General features: G+C 43.1%; 1 protein-coding gene across 1 annotated transcript in view; it reads right to left on the bottom strand.

Annotated features, from left to right (window-relative positions):
• Window positions 1-7,669, bottom strand: part of LOC139814087 (insulin-like growth factor 2 mRNA-binding protein 1) — a 54,424-nt gene extending 46,755 nt beyond the window's left edge. The window contains exon 1 of the mRNA XM_071780068.1: window positions 6,711-7,669. Within this exon, the coding sequence (XP_071636169.1) occupies window positions 6,711-6,799 (89 nt within the window). The 5' untranslated portion in view covers window positions 6,800-7,669. The remainder of the gene's footprint in view (window positions 1-6,710) is intronic.
• Window positions 7,670-15,168: the final 7,499 nt, after the last annotated feature.

The following is a 15,168-nucleotide window of genomic DNA, read 5'->3' as shown; positions in this document are numbered from 1 at the left end:
AAAGAAAAGAGTCAATCGAACGTCTCCGCCGAGTGCTCGAGGTAGCTATAATTTATACTATTATAATCTCGAAATTATAGTCGAAAAGATGAACGTTTTCGACGGGAAGAATTTTCCGCGACGACAGTGTCATAGATGCCTGCGTTACCGACGCGAAAAAAGGCGCGATGCGCGTTTTCACTGGAAGATAGAGCCACGAACAACGTAGAGAACGCTCTATCCGGAGCCTGGCTGATGCGACACGTGACGTGGTATTTCGCCGTTGCTACTCGCTTCGATGAATCGATGATAAGGCCGCTCATTGCGGCATCTCCTTTCGATCCGCTCGCGCAAATCAAACGTTATTTATGTTATGCACTAACGTGTTATATTACACGTTCTCTCTCTCGCTCTCTCCCTCTATTCAAGATAGCGCATCCGCTATATCTGCTTAGACCGCCATGCCAGCAGAAAATGGCGGCTCGGCCGCGACGTAACTCGAACACGCGTCTCCATAACGTTCGCCGGCCTCTCGTCGTGAAAGTACGAGCAGACCGTTTCCATTTCTCAGAATCGCCCGTTCGCCATTTACATTTCTATTACTCGCGATATCTCGGCAGGGAGAGGACGCATCGCCGAGATCGCCGTATCCGGACTGTCCGCTCTTAAATTAAAGTCACGCACGTTGTTCCGCCACGTAGCCGCCTCCGCCGTAATTCGTCCCTCTCCCCCCTCCCCGCTCCTTCTTGCCCACTTAACTTTATTATGGTTATCCGTCATTATTTGTCGTTATAGAACGATAGAGAGCGGCGGCGTGATTGTCCGGGATCGCCGTGCGATTTTTGCACGCGATCTTCTTCGCGTAACCGCTTTTTGCGCGCGCGATAATACCCTTTTCGGAGACGATTATCATGTAAAAAAATTGCAAGTGATACTTTGACATATATATGTATATTAAAGCCGTTATAGTTACCGGAAACATACACCGTTCGAAGGGCCACTGTAGTGGCACGTCGAAAATCTTCTCTGTGTTTGTGAAGACATTACAATGACTCACCTAGTTCACATTAAGTCACTAAACAAACTCGTTAAAAGTAGTCTCTCTGTCTATTTACGATAATTTGTATAAATATGTCTTATGATAAAGACACGTCATTCAACTTTCCTTTCGATTTCCAGGAAAGAAAAACTTTTTAAATAGTAAAGTTAGAGGTAGTTATTTTTTCTATGGTAGTTTTGTTCGGTTCCATCGTGGCAAGAAGGTTAACAACTCCGAATGAGAGCAGCCAATGTCGTTCCGTGACTTGAAGATAAAATATTGAATATCTCATAACGTTCTCTTTTCTTCACAGTCGCAGAGAGAGATTGGTTGTTGCGTATACATTGTATATTTCGCACATATATCATCCATATACATATTAAAATGAATTATTAAAAAATCGATACAGTACCAAAAATTACAAGACCACAAATTGTAGTGTTTAAAAATTCAGCAGATACTTGAATTATGATCTGATATATTTAGGGAAGATTAACGAATTTTATCGAATTAAAATTTTGTCATCGAAATATTTAATAATAAATCTAAATACATCAATTATTGTTGTATATAGTAGGTCTATTAATGTTGTTGTTATTATTGATTTCTCGTGTAAAAGATTTTATTATGGGAAATTAAGATCGATAGAAAGTAATATTTAAAAAATCGATGCAATCAATAATCAGCCAGTTTCCTTCTCAGCTAAAGCCGAGCTCTGGTCTTGGTGTTACACGTGGCGTGATTTCGTCCCTGAACGGCGTCGCCATCAGCATGATGGACGTCACCACGGACGGGAAATTCTTTTGGGCGAAGAGTACGCATAATGTTTACTTATCGCGTTATCGCCCGATCGGAATTTTTTTTTATCGGAAAAACTCTAACAGAGACTGACCAAGAAGCATAAAAATAAATTGAGAAAGGTTCACGGTACTCACGTGTAATTGTTCGAAATAAGAAGAGTTCTAAGAAGAATTTAGTAGGCCGTCGTTAGGTTTTAACTTTGTAATCTTCGAGCTCTTATATAAAACTGTCAGTGTTGTAGAAAAATGTCACGTGAATTAAAAAATCATTCGATTAAGACCATATAATATATACATATAATATAAACTGTACATGTTTGAATTACATGAAATATCTTACAATAAATTTTAAAAATATAAATATGAAATAGATTTTTATACGCTTTTCACAGACGGAAAGCGTCGAAATCGTATCGAAAGGCACATTGAAATTTATAACTCGCACAACGGCTTCATTGTGTTTGCGATATAAGATTTTGCCGAAAATGGCGGCGATAGAGCGAGGGGGACGGTATCGCGTACGTGACTTCAAGAATGACACCCCGTAAAACGAAAACGCAGCGTGACTCATTCGAGAATTAAGGTGGAATAATAAAGAACAGGGATCAAGCAAGACTTTCTCTACCGCCATAAACGGAGTATACGCGCGCATTTATGTACAGATCATATTAACAGCTTTAATTTTCAATCGCGCCTCGTCTGGCTAATTGAAAGTCAGGTTTTCTTTATATAAAGATACCGGAGCATTTCTAAGTTTTGAGATATAACTCTCGAGTTGTGAACGATTTGCAACGTAAGAATTAAGATTTGGCTCTAATTTTTAAGGTGATAATTATGGAGAACATTTGGAGCATTTTCCAAGATATTTTTAATTTTACTACAATCACAGTGTACTCCGTTCGCTAAAATTTCATCGAACAGCTCTTTATTCATAGCAAATGCAAGTTTTTTCGTAAATCATTCGAAAGTAACGCGGGATATAACATGAAAAAAAGTAGTTTAGATTTCTGATGAAGTTTAACAAAAATGGGGCCGCACGTGTAATTCCTAGCGGCGCCCATGTGCACCCACGTGGAGAACTCGCATCAGGTACACGCCGTGCGTGCGCGTCCGCGTGACACGCACGAATTAGGGCCAGAAATAGTGCACCATATCGCACACGAACTGCGACGCGGCTTAAAAATAACGCGGGGAAATAGACCATATATGTACGCGTACGGTTTTATTATGGCGAAGTCCGCACCGGAAACCGGCGGTAAATAAATAGGCGGAAGAAGCGAGGGCAAAGGTAGAAAGAAAACGTCTCGCTTGCCGTTCTGTATTCGAAAATGTCGGCTTGGAAAAGAACGTGCGCTTGAAGAATCGAAACAAAGAAAGGGGGAAAAAATAAAGCTCAAGATGGTGTTAACAACGAAAAGTGAAAAACGGCTCGACAAATTGAAAAAGTATATAAAACCTAGCTGGTTTTGATGAAAATATATTTGCTTAGGAAGGAAAATGTGGGGAAAATCGCGAACTCGAGACATTTAGGGAAGCAACGAAATGGAAAATTCCGGAAATCAGTCGAAAACTCGGGAGTCAAGAAGGAAAAACAGGCTACTAATTCTGATCATTGAAACAAGGGGAATTAAGAGATCAAAAGATTCTTCTTCAGAGTACCACGCACATATAGGTGTCGCGATCGAAAGGGAAATCACGAATTTCGTCGATGCGTGAAAAAGATCGGCGCTGCGAACGTTTACCTAGCGAACACGCGTGCGCGAAACTTACGACGTGTCACCAGTGATATTTTTCTTTGCCTGCTTACGTAATTTTCCATTACGTAAACGCGTGACGACACGCGCAATTACGTCGTCGTGAATTCTTCTTTCACTTCGCAAAGGAGCGCGCGCGTAGAGACGCAAGCGAATCCGATTCTTTAAGTCGCGACACGGATCCAAAAATATAATACAATGAAATAGCAGAATGAAAAGTACAAATCATAACACTCCATGTACGCGCGTACAATCTCTCTCTTTAGAGATAGTGGACATTTATATAGCAATATTTACAAATTAATACTTTAAAATATAAATCAAATATTTCGTAACGGAGATTGTTACATAATTAAAATAGAAATTACCATTGTACGAAATGTCAGACAAACTTTCCCTTCTGCTTCACGGCAAAAGCGTTCTTGCTTCCGTCCTCTATTGAAAGAATTCATTTCGCTCATTTCTTTTATCTCGTCGGTCGTGTGAGCTGCGCTTGGAAAAGAGAAAACGAAATTTAGAAACGTTCTGTGCTTAAACACGCGCGGAGAAAATGCTCTATCTGTTCTTGTAATATATTACACCCGCGTCTTTATTTTCCCCGCCAATTAAACCCGCGGGACGGACACGTGATGCGGTTCCAGCCGAAACTTTCCACGCGAGGCCCCGCTCGCCTTGTCCCCTCCCCGCTTCTAAATCTCCTAATAGCGATCGTCATCATCACACTCGTCGCCTCGCACGCATACACGCACTGCCGCGTCCACATTACCGCGCTCTTCATACCAAACAAACAAAACCGCTCCAGACGGATCGCAATCAGCACTAAATGCGCATTGACAATCACTGGGATTCCTCGGAATTCTTTGACAGAGCTTTCTTCGTGCCCGAAGAAATACACCTTCGTTGAATTAAATTCTTTTAATTAGAAACTAAATAATAAATTAAAGCGTAATATTACGTATGATGAACATTCTCATAAGCTTTATTACAATGTAAAGCAAGGAGGTGCGCCAACAAGCATCCTGTCGCAATTTGAAACGAATAAATGAATAAGGAAACCGCAGGACAACCTCAAAGTAACGCGAGACGCGCGCGGTGTTGAAATTTGATGAAGAGATGATCGCACGCGATCGCACGGTTCTCTCACGCGACGACTCGTTAAAAAAACCGCTCCAAAAAATATAGTAGTATTTTTACACTTCCGTCGAGGAGTGCAGATCGTTCTCGCGACCTCCAAAAATACAAAGGGAAAAAATGAGTGAAACTGCAAGTCGTTTTTACGACTTTTAAATGTATACGAAGGGAAAAATTCGTGAAAAACACATGAAACGACTAGGATTTGAGTCAAAGGATTTGAGATGATAAATATATACATATATTATTATATACATATATGTATATATAGTGTACAACGAAAGCCGCTATGATGGTTCTCCGTGATGCAAGAAAGTTAAAACAACTTCATTAAATAGTAATTCCTGTCCGGACGTATTCGTCTAATGGCTTTACAGCTCTCGTCACTTCTGACATCAATTCATTTATGAGTTTAAATAATATTTAACCTTTTTCTTTTTAAATTATAACTACATAAATCCACTACGTGAATTCGCGCGATATTAGGTATTGCAAATCTGATTGCGTATCACGTTCAGTAATATGGAAACGGCTTTTATCTCCCGTCACTCGAAGTCGATCGCGACCATTCAGCGGCACGAAAGCGCGAATGCCGCCGAGGAGGCATGGTGTAAATGACGAGATACGCCCGCGCACGGAGTGCGTGCGTGCGTAATTTGATTTACGTTATCGGCGATATTTATCGAGGAGGTTGTTGACTCTGCGAGCGTAATTCTTGGCCGGCCGTGAGATTAGACGACACTCGACTTCGTCGAGACGGAATCGCGATACAATTTCGCCGTCTGCGGGCCATTATATTTGTCTCGCGGCGTGTAAATCGGCAGGCAGGTATATATTTGAAACGCTCCGCACAGACGAAAGCTCGCCGTGAGCGACAACATCGAAGAAACAACTTTCGTTCTTGGTGTTTAAACAATCAGGATTCTTTTTAATGGACGATCTCTCTCTAAGTATAGATACCGAAGTGGGAGCATTCAATATGTGAATATTAAAAAATATAAAAAAAAATATATAAATGTCGGCTATTTATCAAAAAAAGATAATTTTTATAGCTTGACTAGTACGAAATGTTAACCATTCTTGTTTCTCACACTGTGTGCGTATTTATTTAATAATTAATTTATTAAATTAAGTGTGTCCCCGATTTCTCCCTATGTCATCCTATATTCTTCGCAAATAAACCTGAAGAACCTATACCTTAGTCGTGAAAGAGTTATAAGGATGAGAACTTAATTGACGACGGCGGAAGCGACCGATATCCGGAATTTATCTCATCATATTACATAATCGCCACGCATCTTAAAAAGTGAATTCGCAAACAATCGCGGCCTGACGTAATCGACCAATTGGAAATGTATGGTCTTGACTTCGCGTTGATTTGCGTGCCAGTATCTCCGACAATCGCGAATCGCTAATGTAGTCCTCTCAAAATCTCGCATTGAACCGCATTGGATTAACCGGAGTTTTCCACCGGAGTTAAGTGTATTTTAAACTTTCGTGTATTTCTGTCGAAATCACATTGAAATTTCGTGTGCCATGTACTCATAACGGACGACAATAATACATTACGTCTGTTGTCGACGAAATTATCGACTACTCCTAATCGAAATGACTAACCATTCTTGAACGACCTCCAATATTCGTTCATGTTTGTGTTATTGCTCTCACAAGTCCTCTCGCAAGCTTGTAAAGTTGTTGATATGTACGTGAGAAATGCCTGAATCGTACGATCGAAAGCAGATCGTAAAATGTCTCGAAAATATTCAGTGTTTCGTCTCACGATAATATTCCGTCAAAATTTAATTTTAATTTGTAACGCGCATTCCGTTTCTTTTTTCTCTTTCAAGAATAAAATTCTTCTCAGAACATACAGAACAGATAATAATTTTAAATTATATCTCAATGAACGTATGTAATCTACTAATGAAATAATTAAGATCGCAAATTAACACCTGTTGGTTAATTGGCGACCAACGGGAAATAACGCTACGTGGTTCTTAGTTTTACCTCGGACTATCACCGTTCTTCTCCTCGATCTCCAGACGCTCCATCTCCTTCTGCAGCATACCGCCTTCCGCGAACTTATCCAAAGACATGTTTACGATAATAACTTTGCTCTCTGTTGCAAAACTCGCGCACAAAATGAAGCGACGATTACGCGCTTACACTTGTCTCCTTCTATATATATATATATACACACGTATTAATTTTCTTTTTCTCTCTCTGTTAAATATGCTTTTGTTAAACTGCTTTATCGGCCGCAAGCCGCCGACTGAGGTAGACTTTAAACACTGGCACTAAAACACTGGCTGATCTCCCGCGCCACCGAGGTGCGGAGAGAGAGGGAGGGAAGACAAGCGTAGAAAAAAAGGTACCGGTGCACTTTCGCCCTTAACGCCCTCCTCGACAGATCCGCTCCGGATTGAGGAGCGGCACGGCTTACGTGTCGTGGCGACACACACGATGTATCTCAGCGAATGATTTCGGGTTGCCGTAATCTCTCCTCCTCGCCGATTACGACGCACGCACTTCCTCACTCTCTCTCCCTCTTCCTTTCCTCTTTGGCTCTCTTCCGACTTCCGTCCCGCGTTTTACTCCCTCCTTCGAGCACGCCGTTCCCTCCTTCTTAGGAGACTCAGTGACGACGCGATTTACGTCACGGATAAATGACGATTGTATCAAGTCGACGACGACGACGACGACGGCGACGGACGACGACGACGACGACGACAGCGGCGACGGCGACGGCGACGGCGGCGATGATGATAATGACGATGGCGGTAACGACGATAACGACCGGCAACGACGACGAGGATAACTGATGACGACGGGCACCGTCCAACCGTAGTTCACTCGCACTCGGAGAGGGAAGAAAACACGCCGCGAATTGCTACGGACGAATGTCCAAGGGAAACTCGTGCGGGTGGTGAAGCACTAGCTTTCCCCGTCGTCTCCCGATACCTAGCCTTCTAAGCGAGCCGTCCCCTTCCCTTCCCTACGCTCTATCTGCGTTCTCTCTATCTCTCTTCCCCGCAACGCGCCGCGCGCGTCCGCTTCCTGCGTCTTTCTCTCTTCAGGCGCTACCCTCTCTCCCTCGGAACGGGCCGCTCCGGTGTCTCACTCCGTTTTTCTCCCTCGCTCTCTCTCCCTTTCTCCCTCCCCCTCGTTCTGGGCCGACGTAGGAATTCCCTCGACGTATCGGAGCCGCTCGGGCTTTTTTACCAACCGAGTGTAGTAGACCGGCTTCGAATGCGATTGGCCGTCCGTCGAGGACGATTCCGGGACGATCCCGGGCTGCGCGGCTGCCGTCCGATCGCCGGACTCGACAATGACGGGCGGCGTTAGCGGCGTATCGGACGCACACACGTAGCACGCGCGTACTTTTGTCACTGTCTTCGCACGTGGATCAATCGGTGGTCGCGTGGGGTGCGCAGGATCGTGACCGCCAAATTCTCTCTCTCTCGGCGCCGCGCCGCGCCGGTGTCACGCCGATTACGTGCGCCTCGGGATCCGGTATCGGTGGTATCTGCTATTCGGCTCGCGGCTCCACGCAGCACCGCGCTGTCAATGGCGCTGCTCGATACGTGGGGGTGTCCCCTCCCTCCCTCTCTTCTCCTCTCCCCTCTCTCTCTCTCTCTTTCTCTCTCCTTCCCACTCCCTGGCACGTCTCCACTCTTTTCTCCGTTCGCCGGAGCAAGATTCGATCGCGGCGATCAATGAATACCGGAGTAGAACGCTACGCCGTTCGCCGGTGCGCGTGTTACACGCGTGCAACGATACGCGGAGGGACCGGAGTTCACGCACGTATTCGGTGCGGCCAAATATCGGACGGGATATCTAGTGAGAAAGAGCGCTAGGTAACACTGATATTATATTTTTATAACACGCGCGGCGCGGTCCCGTCATAGGCCGCGCCCAATCTGTCCCCACCAGGTCTAGCTTCCCCTTTACGCGCCGGGTGTACCCCACTACCGAAGGCGCACCGTTCGTTGAGGAGGCGGTTTACGACGCGTGCGTGAAGGAAGTATATACACACTATCGCCTCCACGCCGATGGTTCTCTCTCTCTCTCTCTCTCTCTCTTTTTCTCTTTCTCTCGCTCCTCTCTGGAAAAGCGCGGGGATTCGCGCGCGTCGTCTCTCCCCTTTATATTCGTACGAGTTTTCCGATCGTACGCAATTAGCGAACGAGAAAGATGTAATTTGTTGTTAAATTAATTATCAAATTATCTTAAGTCTCTCTCAGGACTGGTTCAGTTTGTGCGCACGACGGTCCAACGTACTTCTCGTGTATTCCTTTGTACGAACGAGTGGAATGAGTCGGTCGTGTTCGACGGCGACAATTCGAGGTGGCTTGCCGGAGTAATCGGGGTCGATACGCGCCATACCGAATAGTGCGTAGATAGCAGAAGACGCGCGTCATTGACCGCGAGTGAAGGCGACCACTGATTAATACTAGGATTTGAATACACGGTGTGCTGCGTTCAAGAATGACATATTAACTCTCGACTGCAACTGTAATAAAATGTTAACGATATGTTCTGAATTCATCTCACTATCGAGAATCGACTCTTACACACTCTGTTAAATGTTAAAGGATAAAATTTAAACCAATATCTTGAGTTAAATAATATCTTGTTATTTTTAACTACCATGTATATCGAAAAATTTATTATTTTACCATAAAACATCAAAATCCAACCTCATATTCTAAAAACAGATATTGTTGATAAAAATTTTTTGCTAAATATAAAATCGCAAATAACTGTCGATGGATATCAGCTTTGAAGTTTAATTCTCCAAGAATAACTTTCCCTAACTTCAGCAGAACATAAGAACTTAGTTTTGACGTACTTGTAGGATTTTGATAGCTGCGTCGTTATCGTTATAAATGTTGGAATCACTTTCAAGAGTTTCGCTAGTGCCCGAAGCCACATCGAAAGTCGAGAAGTTTCTCAGCGCTGGTTGAAACCTTCGAGGATCGAGTCGTCTCTACGTCTTTTCCTACTGTTTTGTCCAACTCGTTTTCACGTGTTACTCCAAACTCTTTCCTCTCTGTCGCACAATGGCAATCTGAATTTCGAGTTGCCGAATCTCGCGGGGAACGCAATAACGCGCTCTTTGATCGTTGACTGCTGAAGGGCCCTTCGGCCGATCGACCCCCTGCCGGGGGTTGCGTCGCATAGCTCTACCGGGTGACTTGAAGTACTGTCATCCATTGTTTCGCGAAATGGATGTTCGATTCATTAACGCTGGAATTGCTGTTGGCGGCAACTACAGTCGAAGTCCGTATAGGTTCGTAGGTTGGCACCGAGTTTGCGAAAAATCGGCCCAACATGTATGCCTGTCAGGATTATCGGTTCGCCAAGGGTTGATTCCGTTACGGGGTCTCTTTGTTCGTTCCAGGTAGAGAAAAGGAAGGACTCGTCCTCTCTTTTGTGAGCGCCCGCAGGTATATGGGTGCAGGTCGACGGGTACTTCTGTCGTTCCTGCTCGATCCGCCGGTCATTATCTTCGTCAATGACGAGGGTGTTATCCTTGAAGTAAAATTTATCATTCACGGTGCGGCGCATCTGGAGACGATCGGCGAGTGAAGTTTTTGTAACTTCCGCTTAAACTTGCGGCAACGATAGTTGCCGCGGGAAAAAATGCGCGATGGATTACATCATCACTTTCTCTTCAAGAAGCTTCTCAACGAGAGACGACGAGAAACGAGGCCTGTGACGGCAACATCGATCGCAACTTTTGATAGCGTTTCTCTCTTAATGAGCTCTCATCTTCCAAATTGCGTTTACTTGTTCGAGCGATATGATAAACCCGACAAATAACGGCTAATGATACGCGACATCGATTATGTGTTTCTTCGGCGAAAAATGAATCAACTCGACTTGAAGCGAGTTTAAAGAAGGAAAAGGAAGAGACAGAGGAAGAGAGAAACGGAAAAAAAACTTTTTTTTTATATCCTTTGTGTCTCCCTTGTCTATAAGTCTCTGTACCACGTGTTGACGCGCGTTTCTGTACCGTGAGCCAGAACATATAGGTATCGACCACCTTGTCCCGATCAACTAATTCCGCTGAATGGCCAATCGATTATCCCCTCGGTCGAGCGTGAATCCACGATGGCTCCCCAGAAAACAAGCGTCTTTCGCCGTTTGCGATTTCTTTCTGTTTTAGCCTCACTTCAGAAATATGCAGCCACGTGCCGCGAAATATTTCGCCGCGTTTCAGAATCTCGATCTTATACAATATACAACATGTTATACGTATAACGATAACTCTAGTTACACTTGGAATACAAATCATATTGTTAATTACGCGTAAACGTTAAGTAAAGAGTGGTTGAGTAGCGCGTGCGAATGTGAGTGACAAATAAAATTCCCGACTATCGTTACCGAGAACTGCATATCGGCTTCTTTGTTCCTGACGATAATTGGAACGAGGTTGGGATAGGTTCAGGTAACGTTTAAAGATAATTAATAGTTGCATGGCTCGTAAATACCGCTATCAGTGGAGCGTGCGGCCCAAGTGCGCGTGGGATCGGCAAATGGTTTCCGGGCGCATAAAAATTAATGGATTTCGGGCTGGCCTTCACCAGGACTCTTCGATTTCGACAGGTCTGCTCAAGGTCGATCGTCCGGCGGATGTAAATGAAAGGGAAGCATTCTGTGTTTGCGCGCGCACAGTCTCTAACATAACGCTCCGTTCAACTGTCTTCTTCGAATTTTTCGAAGAGAAACTTCTCAAAGCGCGCGATTACCCGAAATTTCTCAAAAAACGCATTACAATCGTAGATAATAGTTTTTTTTAAACGTAAATTGCCGAGTTTCGAATTCATGTATGTTCGATGACTAAATATTCCTGCCTGAAAATCTAAGAAAATACACATGTGCATTTCACACAAATTTTCTGAGTATGTTTAATTGCTGCGTAAATTTTAACTGACTTTATAAGCTCTAGTTAAGAAATGTAGCTCAATATATATTATGTTATGTTATATATTAAATATTTTCAATATTATATTATATAGATTTTAGAGAAATTTATTTTTCGCAATTACATCGTTCTTTTATTTTTTTACTTAATTTTTTTTACCGATATTACAGATAATAATTTTTTAAATATGTAAAGATCAAGAAAGTTTTAGATTTTTAAAACTTTCTTATATTTTGTGATATCTACTCCTCTTTTCACCAATTTCTTTCACGTTTATTCCTTTCAGAAAGTAAAGATTATTTGTTATAAAAATATAAATTTTTTTAAATTATGTTTATGATAAAGATATGATCTAAAAAGTATTAAAATATTAAATATGTAAGATATATTTGTTTATCGCATAACAAATATATTGTGATTCTAGGAATAATTTCGCTTTCATCCCTGAAAGAGTTAATCTACTCGATATCGGCGATTAGATTTCCGGTGATTAGATGCGGTCTTCGCGTGATTTTACGATAGCGAACGAGGCTTCATCATTCGAACGAACGCGGAAGCAGCTGGAAGCTAGGGATAGTTTTAACCCCTTCAGCGTGGATCGGTGTAAGCACGGCAAGGAGAAGCGACCGGGATATTTCGGAGATGAGGCTGCTCCGGGGAAGACAAGCAGCGCGGGTGGATGGAAGAAGATACTGATAGAGGAACAAGGGAGAAATATGCCGAGGGAGGAGCTGAGGAAAAGGCAACGAGCGACGTGCTTGGAGCAGGGAAGAGAAAGACCGCGAGGGTGCGTAAGGGCGGCACAGTCTCCGGAATCAATAGCGACTACGCATAGCATCCTTGGAGAATTTTCGCACCGGGAGGTCGAAGGTTATAGCTTTGGAAAGTATCTTTTCATGTGGCCTACTCTAGCAAATCTTAAGGATCAATCTTGCATTCTTCGAGATTGGCTGATAGTTTTCATCACGACTCAAGTCGGTTCAAAATTTTCTCGAGAATGTTAAATACATCGCTTAAAAATTTCTTCGAAAAGTGTTAAATATTATTACTTTACTCTCAGTAAAAATTTTCAAATAAATGCTATTTGAGATGTTTTCTCATAATTTTCTGACCTCCAACTAAAAATATTTTTTTAGATAATTTTCGAATTAAAATCTGATGCTAATAGATACTAGTAAAGTGTCTATTTCAAATTAAACGAAAGATATAATTCTCCTTCTCTATTTGTATTCCTATAAGGTTGTAAAATTACAACAATTTTGTAAATCAATTCCTCTCACTTTTCTCAAAAGTTATTAATTTCTCGAAATGTTATCAACAAATAACGTTTATTTTTATTTTAGCATTTGTGTGTGTGTGTGTGAGTGATATCCTTGACCAAGAGAGAAAGCGCTGTACATTAATTACCGCTTCAAGCTATATATAACCGTTATTGTCACTTATACTGATTTATTTTCGCGTTCATCCCGTACACGCGGTCGAGAGGATAGGAAAGGCAAAGAGATGGAGTAAGGAAGGTAAGTCGAGCGGGAGAGAGGGCAGAAAAATCACTCACCTCCATCCGTTGCCGACCTGGCCGACCGGAGATTCTGGTAGGGCGGTGCCGCTACCCCTGCAAGCAGGAAAAGACATTCTATAGGATACGCAGGGATGTAAGGACCTGAGGGATTAGGAGTGGGGCTGGAAAGGATCAGGATAATCGTGTTTCCCGCGCTACGTTTATTTTCCTTATTGCTTGTAGGTACACCCACGGATAAACGTTGAGACGCATGGATACTACAAGATAAATATATCATGTACAAATATTGCATTCTTAATTAAAGAACGTGTACGAAATTATCAAATTAATTACTTCAGACAAATAATAATTATCAAAATAATTAATTGGTGTGTCTACCAGGCTACAGACTATTTTTCTTCCTCCCTCGACGTCGCGAGATACGCGCCAGAAAGTGCATATAGCCGATATAATTTACCTAAATAAACATCAAGCTGTGGTGAGTCGCGAGGACAGAGCTCGCCGAGTCACGCTGAGTTTCGCGTTAGGGAAAAAAAGCCTCGCTCGCTTCTCCAATTAACCGTCTCTCGCGACGTGCATATTAATTGCGATGTATTTGATGGCGGCGGCGGTGGCGGTAAGCGACGAAAGGGGAAGGGATAGAAAAAGCAAAAAAACAGGGAGAATTAATAATAACTGCATCGTTCGAGATACGCATCTGGCCTGGTCGTTCGGCCAGGTGCAACGTCGTCGTCGTCGTCGTCTTCCGTGATCCGTGCATATTCTACGGGCCCGGGATCCTCCACGGCGGTCTTCTTTTACGCCGGTCACGGTAATTAAGAGGCATCGCCGTTAAAAATCGCCCTCGTCGCGCGCGCGAGTATTACGAGCCGCGGCGGTGCGAAATTTCAATTCGCCGAGAAACCTGTTCGCGGCCCGCTCGCGTTTTCACTTTTCGTCGCATGAGTACCGAGGTACGAGGATACTAATGAACTACAGAGCACTGCGGGATACGCGTTTTTTCTTGCGGATACAGTTATGTTTACATTAAGATTTACCTTGATTGTAAGCGTGAACAGTGGTGCGCGCGTTCTTTGATATTTAATTTCTTAATGCCACTTTAAATAAGGCACAAAGGGCTAGATAAAGACTAGATAATTCTTAAATATATAAATGAGAAGTGTGCGAGAAGTAAATAAGTTTTCCTTTCATTTGCAACTTATTATGTTCGTAAAATGATATAATAATTTGCAAATTTACTTCTTCGTTGACCGAATTACTTCTGTAGATATAATAATTATAATTTTAATCTTAATTAAAAAGCAATTAGAAAGTAGATTAGAAACTTCTTACGACCAGGAGTACTATAAATATATGATGCGATATAGATTTGAGGAATCTAATTGTAAGATCTTTTAAACTGACAATAAGTGTTTCAAGATGATATTGTTTTGACGAACAAATATTCTGTCATACTTAAACGTATAATAAACTTGTCAAAAGAAGAGTACGCGATGCAATCTTTGTAATAATGTCGAACCATGTCACAAACAAAATTTCGTCCTGCGCGCGGTGCGACGATCTCGAATTCGAAGAGAGCCACTCGTGGGCAGCTGGGCTCGAGAAATCGCAGATCGCTTCTTCGGCGATTTTACTATCGCGTTAAAGCGGAACGATCGGAGTCCACAAAAATGCTTGACCGGTTACAAAGGGCAGCATAAATCCGGGGAATAAAGAGGAAGAGAGGAGAGAGGCGCATGACAATTATTGCACGTCAGCGTGCCTTCATTTCGGAATAATTAAGCGGGGCCCTTTTACACCTGCGGGTCGCGCGTACCATGCGTATCCATGAAATCCGACGTCCACCCGTGACCGGACACGGGGCCCGATCCGGGGTCCTGATAAGAGATCGATAAGCGGGGTAACCGCCTCCGCTTCTTCTCGGCGGGACAAGACGAGAGAAAAAAACGGCCGACGTCACGACAGAGCATTATGCAACGCGAATCTGTAATTAAGATTTTTCGCCGTTATCTCTG

Source organism: Temnothorax longispinosus, chromosome 6, assembly GCF_030848805.1.
Source record: "Temnothorax longispinosus isolate EJ_2023e chromosome 6, Tlon_JGU_v1, whole genome shotgun sequence".
Lineage (NCBI taxonomy): Eukaryota > Metazoa > Arthropoda > Insecta > Hymenoptera > Formicidae > Temnothorax > Temnothorax longispinosus.
Note: the sequence above shows the minus strand (reverse complement) of the source record. Positions and strands in the feature narration are given on the sequence as shown.